This window comes from Macrobrachium rosenbergii, chromosome 23 (genome assembly GCF_040412425.1).
Source record: "Macrobrachium rosenbergii isolate ZJJX-2024 chromosome 23, ASM4041242v1, whole genome shotgun sequence".
Lineage (NCBI taxonomy): Eukaryota > Metazoa > Arthropoda > Malacostraca > Decapoda > Palaemonidae > Macrobrachium > Macrobrachium rosenbergii.
Window position 1 is genome coordinate 35,263,150 of NC_089763.1, and position 8,183 is coordinate 35,271,332.

The 8,183-nt window shown below is 38.2% G+C and overlaps 1 protein-coding gene across 1 annotated transcript; it reads right to left on the reverse strand.

The window, feature by feature from the left end:
• Positions 1–832: 832 nt before the first annotated feature.
• LOC136851478 (uncharacterized) lies at positions 833–7,804 on the reverse strand. The gene is made up of 4 exons (XM_067125581.1): positions 7,681–7,804; positions 3,841–4,761; positions 3,462–3,572; positions 833–3,218 (listed from the first exon to the last, which is right to left on the reverse strand). The coding sequence occupies exons 2-4, from the start codon at positions 4,729–4,731 to the stop codon at positions 1,527–1,529; spliced, it is 2,694 nt and encodes an 897-aa protein (XP_066981682.1). The 5' UTR covers positions 4,732–4,761; positions 7,681–7,804; the 3' UTR covers positions 833–1,526.
• Positions 7,805–8,183: the final 379 nt, after the last annotated feature.

An 8,183-nucleotide genomic window follows, 5' to 3' on the forward strand; every position in this document is an offset into this window, starting at 1 on the left:
ACTTTTTATGATACAAAGACATTTGACTAATGTATTCATATTTCTAGTTATATTTCAACATCTCCACCCATATCATGTTATGTATCTAGACTGTGTGTATTGTATTTGTATATTCCAGGTATACGGCCCGATATTATTATTATTATTATTATTATTATTATTATTATTATTATTATTATTATTATTATTATTGGTGAAAAATTCCATTCCATGATAACTAATAACTCAAAAAGCAAGCAAAGGACAAGCACCAGCTTATGAATATTTATACTTGTGCTGAATTGAATAGAATACAGAATTTAGGCCAAAGGCCAAGCACTGGGACCTATGAGGTCATTTAGCTCTGAAACGGAAATTGACAGTAAAAGGTTTGAAAGGTGTAACAGGAGGAAAACCTCAAAGCAGTTGCACTATGAATCAATAATTGTCAGGAGAGGGTAGAAAGTAAGATGAAGAAAATGAAAGGAGGTACAGTAAAAGGAATGAAAGGGGTTGCAGCTAGGGGCCGAAGACACGCTGCAAAGAACCTTAAGTAATGCCTACAGTGCACCGCATGAGGTGCACTTACGGCACTACCCCACTACGGGGGTCTTCCTTTGTCGAGATTTGAAATTTAAAACAATTATGGAGTACGATTAATAAGTTCCATTTATGTTTGAAGGATAACCGTCAATCAATCAATCAAAGCTAGTACATTTTAAGCGGATTCCTCTGGCATATTGATGATTGCAAAACGTTTGCATTCCTATTGTATTTATTCCATTCATTCAAGAGAGTGCTTCCCTCTGAAAACTTTATTGTAATAGGTTTGCCTCCGGGAATGAAAAAATACTTCAATAACAGTATATATATTAAAATCTGAGTAAAATTCTATAAATGACATAAAAACAAAATCAATCTATGTAAAAACATTCATGTCCTTGACAGGACAGCATCACATGTGTCCTTGACAGGACAGCATCACACGTGTCCTTGACAGACAGCATCACGTGTGTCCTTGACAGGGCAGCATCACACGTGTCCTTGACAGGGCAGCATCACACGTGTCCTTGACAGAGCAGCATCACACGTGTCCTTGACAGAGCAGCATCACACTTGAAAGGGCAGCATCACACGTGTCCTTAACAGGACAGAATTACGTGTGTCCTTGACAGGGCGGAACCACGTGTCTCCTTGACAGGGCAGAACCACGTGTCCTTGAAAGGGCAGAATCACGTATCCTTGAAAGGGCAGAATCACGTGTCCTTGAAAGGGCAGAATCACGTGTCTCCTTGACAGGGCAGAATCACGTGTGCCCTTGACAGGGCAGAATCACGTGTGTCCTTAATAGGGCAGAATCACTTGTGTCCTTAATAGGGCAGAATCACCTGTGTCCTCAATGGGGCAGAATAAAAGCTTTCCAATCCCTGTACAAGTCATTTTCGTTCTAAGAAAATTGAAGATCCTTTCATTCGTAGAGTGCACCACATACATCCGGCTCTAACTCTCAATCATTCTCAGATACAAATGAAAGACCACGGGTAATCCTACGTCACACGACATCTGTCGCTAATCCTGCTTTTATTTTTGGCAGTGGCTTTATTTACCTTTTCTCCGTTGTCTTCCAGTGCACAGTCAGCTATTTCAAGCTCACTTTGTTCTTGTTTAATGGAAGAATCTTTAGAATCTTCTTTGTGACCTAATGGAGGAATTTCTCGCACCACTTCTGTCTCACTATGGGGCATAACTATTCCTTCTGTAGTTTCCTCACCTTTGCAGTCAGTTGCAGAAGGGTTTTCTAGTTCCCTGTCTTTTGGTGTTACCAAATGGTGTTTAACTGAAAAATCTTTAGAATCTGCTTTGTGACCTGATGGAGGAATTTTTGTTACTCCTTCCCTAACAAAAGTGTCTTCGTCATTGCTACCTTTGTCTCCCTCCACTTCACCACTTGGTGTTATGCTTCCAATAAAAATGTTGTTCTTGTCTATACTTGAGGAGTCGCCCTCGTTTCCACCCTCCACAAGGAGCCTGCTTCCATGAGTTTCGTATTTCTTATTTGGACGTTTTCTTTCAGTTTGCTCTGTTCCATTTTCTCTCTCTTCACTCACTGAGGAAAGGGCTGTGTCACATTCATAACCACCATCATTATTAAAGTAATCATCATAATGAGTACCGTAGCCATTATCATCATCTTCGTCTGCTTCACCAGCAACCACAATGACTCTTCCTGAAGCAGTGTTGCCATCGTTGCCACTTCCAGCTGATACAGAGTTGTCAATGCTGTCATTTCCAGCTGATACAGAGTTGCCAATGCTAGTATTGCCAGCTAATGCTGGGTTGCCAGTGCTGTCATTTCCAGCTGATGCAGGGTTGCCAACTACGTCCTTCCCAGAATCAGACTTTCTATCACGTCCCTTGTCCATCCCACTTTCATGTCTTCCAAAGTCAGTTTCAGAGGCGTTTTCAAAACCACCATTCGCGTAGTAAAATAGATGAAGTTCATTTCTAGAGTCTTCTAGGAGAGAATTCTCACGGGAACTTCCCTCCTGCTCAGGGTAGGTTGGTTCTGCCTCAGCAACTGCAGTTAAAGAGGTCTCTGGAGTTTTCGTGTTGATTCCAGTAAATGGAATGCCATCTATTGACTGAATAGTAACATCAGCCTGTTGTAGACCTTCCCCACTATCAGTCTGCTTGCCATCGCCTTCTGTAAACCCAATTCTTCTTCTTGCTGGAATCTGTGGGTAGTCCAAGCCTTTTTCCTCCACATATTTCTCAGGTGCCTTGATCAGCCCTTCAACTAGTTCCTCGTTTTCCGATATCTGGTCTAGCTTTGGCGAGAGAGAGGCTCTTCTTTTGACCACAGGATGCGTACTTCTGGAAGGATACACAAGACCCTTCAGGTCATTGTACGCCAGATGCTGCTTATGGGGAAGTGAGCATCGACAATCGTTGTCTGTGTCCTCTTTACACGAGTCAATAGAACATTCAACGAGTACATCACGTTTTCTAGGAGACGGAGACTTGACTTTCAGTTGTTGGTCACTTGTTTTGTTGTAAGAGTTATCAAGGCCCCTGTCCACTTCGTCCTTCCTTGTGTCAGTCTTGCCAGAGCCTTTCAACAGGCTGTGCCACCAAGAGTTATCAGTGGCAAGGTCATCATTCTCCCTCTTTTCAATAATTCTCTTCCATTCTGGGCTTTCCATCAAGCATTTAATGTTCCTCGCTACTTCTGCTTCATCCTGAAACAGAAAGTAAAGAAAGTCACTTGATAAAATATATTCGTGATTGAGATGTGTAAAGAAAATGCTCACATTTAGAAATAAAATAGTCTCAAAAAGAAAAGGCATTTTTTATTACAATTATTACCACCAGTGAGTACCATGACTAACAGGTTACTTGAATAAATAGCCTTTATAAAAAAAATAAGTAATTTTCTGTAATAAAGATACATTGAATGAAGATGTAAAATCATCGTCACTTACCTCAGTGGACAAAGTAGTGAAATCACTCGACAGGGATTTGATACTTGAGTTATCTGGAGAAGACAAGGTGTGTCTCAGAACAGCCAAGGCAGTTGATGTCGAACTTTGCAGCTGAAAAAATTTACTTCATATATCTTCTAGGTTGTATGAATTCACGGTTATGAATAATATAAAAGAACGTACTGCAATATAAGATGAAGGTATTAACAAAAAATTAGAAAGATTATGGTATCTTTTCTTCATGAACCAGAAGTGTTGGTGACTTATGTACTACAGTTTTACTAATTATGCTGCTATTTATAGCAATGTAGAATACCAAACTTAGATAGAGCTCTTTAAAAAGTGCTCATCTATTGAGAAAGTGGATACCACCTCTTACCTCCTCAGAGTAATACATCTCCTCACTCTCAACCAGAATTGAGGGGTCATGCCAGGTCAAGATCTTGCTCTGGCATATCTGGGCTTGGTGACGGGCCTCAAGAACTTCCTTTAGCGTCTGAGCCTCCAGCAGTTGCCCTTGTGACTCGAGCAGCGTCAACAGACTCGTCAGTCCGTCAGCGAGGCAACTCTTGATGGACTCCGCCTGTCTCTCTATGTCCCTCTTCGCCCTCTGGTGTTTCGACAAGAGCCTCTGCAGCTCCTTGATCAGGACTCGGTGCTTCTCTCTCAGTGCCTTCAGGGCCCACTGCTTCTCATGGTATTTTTCGGCATGGGTGTCAAACAGCTCGACAGTTCTCTTGATGCTGAGGTCCTCCTCGACTTTCATTTCCTCAACGGCTTGGCTGAAGGAGCGGATGTCGCACTGCACTGGTGGGTGGCCTATGATGGTGCAGTCGTGGCATATCCATTCCTTACACATTTTACACCAAAACGTGCAGTAAGCGTCGTGTTTATCGCATTTTCCAGCGTGGTGGAGTGGTTCCTCAGATGAACCAGGGATTACCATTTGCAAATTAGTCTTAGTTTCAGGGTCACTCACAGGACCATCCTTCTTAGATAGCCCAGTTGAAGAAACAGAGCTTTTAGGCTTTTTATCACCAGGAGACTTCTCTGCTTTGATCATTTTCAAGAGGGAGTGATTGACAGGTATGGCATCTGTATTTTCTGGATGGTGTTGACGAGTGCACGATGGGCATTTGTATTTGCCCCCCCTGAAGAAATCGCAGACGCAAGGGGTACAGAAAGTATGACCACAACAGAGGACTCGAGGCTCCTTGTCTTCATCCCCCATGTAAACGCCACAAAACTCGCACGAAAATGCAGGATCCATAATAAAAAGTTAAGTGGTAGCTATGTAGCCCTGCAAATAAAGGCAAAATGTGTTACTGGAGAAACATGTATCACATTAGAAAATGTGCATATTCATGGAACGTCAGTGTATAGTGACTGGATGCCGATGCCGAGCTAGGATGGGTTAGGTTAGGCTATGTGATCCAAGAAGTTTGAAACAATGTACCAGTACATAAATGAAGGTAATGGGCACCACAGACAATATAAGACATATGACCACTTTCATTTGATGTCCACAAGGCCCCTGGTTGTTTACAAACATCATTATACACCCTAAAGATTCTTTAAATGCTTTTACTTTTTTTTTTTAAGTCCAACGTTCTGGGAGAACTGATACAATAAGCTCTTGCGATCAGGTGGGTTTACAGCGATTGAATGTGTACGCATAATACATATTAACCTTTACGTTTTTAGACATGTAGCCCAGTCGAGGTAAGACCTACCCCTTTCCTATCTCCTCCTCGTCCTCCTCCTCCTTCCCAGGTTCCCCCCCCTCTTCCCAATCAACTATCTACAGCACAGGATAAACATTTTTCCCCATTAGATATTGATTTTTTTTACAACAAATACAGCTACTTTTTTCATTCGAAACTTAGCCTCTCCCTCAACTAGCCCCTTTATAAGTATATAGATTGCAGGTACAGTAACTTTTCGACCGACCTTTGAGACTAACAAACCTCTCTTAGATTACCGTAATTTTTTTTTTACTTTATAAGGACAATAGTTTATTGAAAAATAGTTTTAATAGCATTAAGGATCATCCTTATTTATAATGGATGTTTTTGAAATTCTGCAAAACAAAATTTACTTACTGTCAAACAATTATTCACATTTTGAAATGGTAGAAAACTGCAGTTGCATTGTCAAAACCTACTTATGAGATTAAACCACAATTGCGTGTACAATATATAATTTTTAAATTGTACAATAAAGTTACCTTGAAAGAGATTTTTTAACGGATTAAATGCCAGTATTATGTACCTCATATTTAATGAAATTCTAGCCAAGCTGAAATTACATTCATAACAAAACGTTAACCTTGAAATCAGCAATCATACGTAAAGAAAAAAAGATAATATATATATATATATATATATACATATATATACAAATATATATACATATATGTATATATATATACTGTATGTGTACAATGTATATATATATGTATATATATATATGTATGTGTATTATATATATATACATACATGTATATATATATATATATATATATATATATATATATATATATATATTATTATATATATATATGTATATATATATATATATATTATATATATATATGTATATATATATATATATATATATATATATATTATATTATATATATATATATATATATATATATATATATATATATATATATATATATATATATTACCAGCACTTGAATTTCCTCATAACTGACCCTTTTATACAACTTAAATTCATTTACACAAGACTTTAATTCTTGGGATATCAACGTAACGAGACGGAAACCCTCAATTAAAATATATATAAAAAATTAAGAAGGGAGAATGGGTAGTGTGAAGGGCGGTGAATAAAAAAAAAGTGCTTAAATGACGAAGGGGAAGGGAGAGGAATTCTTCGCTTAGTGTACGACCATCTTTCCCAATTTCAACTTTAAAGAAGAGGAGACGCGTGATATGCCAAATCTCATGGCATGATTATGGGTGATGTGGCAACACTGGAATGGGGGATGTCAGTCAGAAGGATGTGTTATCAGTAAACAGATATTTAAACCTATTTAGTGAAGCAAAATGGTCAGGATGGCATTAAATTAATGAAATCTGCAAAACAATTATGAATCCAGGGAAAACAGAAATAAAACCAGATTTCGCTGGGTTTTTTTCTATCGTTTAACTGTTTATCTGGAAGTTACCAGTTTACTAGGGGCGGAAGAAACTATTCACTAACAAGCTCCTAAATATTAAGCATAAAAGTCTAACTATTCATGAAAAATTACAAAATTAAAACGAAGGATAAATACAGAATGCTGTAGTCAGTTTTTGTGTGTACAACTTAAAATAAGGATGGTAATTTAAATGGCTAAGTTTGCTTTTTCAAGGCCCACACGGAAAAACAGTTCTGGCCTGGAGTAAAGTACAGAGCTAGCTGAGAGAATGAACTATTATCGCCCATATTCTTGTGAACCAGAATATTATATTAACATTTTTGTTCCATTATTTTCAGTATATGTCCATGGCTGAGAAAAGTGAAAAACAGTCTTACAAAAACTTCGTGCTTTTGAGAGTTTGGTTGAACGATGCTGGCGATGAAACCTAATAATAATACTTGCCATGTATTCATGAAAACTCTTAGCACTACAAATTCAGTTTTAAAACAAAATCAGGCCTTCATTCGTGTGGAATACATTCGTCCGCTGCGACGAGATTTGAAAAAGGGGCGTCGAAATGATCTCCAAAGTTTTCATAAAAATTCTGTACACTAACTTCATCGCGTACGGTACAATTCACACAGAATGCAAAATACAGTTGACACTTTCAAAAAAATGAAAACGGGGAATAATAATGGCTTTCACATAATGAAAATTCTGTACACTGTAGCCTCAGTTTATGCTATACAAAATATTGACGAAAATTCTGTACACTGTCGTCTCGGTTCATGCTACACAAAATTCTGTACTCTGTGCCCTCAGTGTGTGCTACACAAAGTACTCACATGAAAATTGTGCACAATGTAGCTTTAGTGTATGCTACGCAAGATATTAATGAAAACTCTACACACTGAAGCCTGAGTTTATGCAACGCAAAGTACTCATAGTCATGCAAGTTCTGTTGTGTAACCTCGATTAATGCTACACAAATTAATGATATTAATAAATATTCCGTATAAAGTTGGCCCAATTGAATCCAAGTAGTATTCAGAACATGCAAAACCACTCTACCTTAAAAACGAATCGAATAAAATCACGTCCACCCTTGAACACGACCGAACACACTGGAAGTCAAAACGTCACTGAGAGGGTAGGTAGATGGTAGAGGTGCTTGTTTTAGGACACGCCTTCCAACGAACTTTGAAAACAGAGATCTTAAAACACGGCGGGTTAAGAGCGGTAGTACCCAACGACTGCAACTGTGCAGACAGTAGTTAGCTTATTTACAGAGAACTGTCTGTTGAATTAGTTTATTTACAGAGAAGCGTCTGTTAAATTAGCTTATTTACAGAGAACTGTTCAATTAGTTCATTTACAGAGAAGTGTCTGTTAAATGAGCTTATTTACAGTGAACTGTCTCTTAAATTAGTTTATTTACAGAGAAGTGCCTGTTCAATTAGCTCATTTACAGAGAACTATCTGTTAAATGGTCGAATGAGCATAGAACTCAGGGCAAGAAAAACAATTTTTTTTTGTTAAAACAGGAAGTTTCAACAGAATTTGTTTGAATACAA

Excerpts from the sequence above, each read along its gene's own strand:
- LOC136851478 (XM_067125581.1), bottom strand. The coding sequence starts at position 4,731 with ATGGATCCTGCATTTTCGTGCGAGTTTTGTGGCGTTTACATGGGGGAT. Across the intron at positions 3,573-3,840 it reads AGATGTATTACTCTGAGGAG|CTGCAAAGTTCGACATCAAC; the intron begins GTAAGAGGTGGT and ends AAATTTTTTCAG. Across the intron at positions 3,219-3,461 it reads TCACTACTTTGTCCACTGAG|GATGAAGCAGAAGTAGCGAG; the intron begins GTAAGTGACGAT and ends TTTCTGTTTCAG.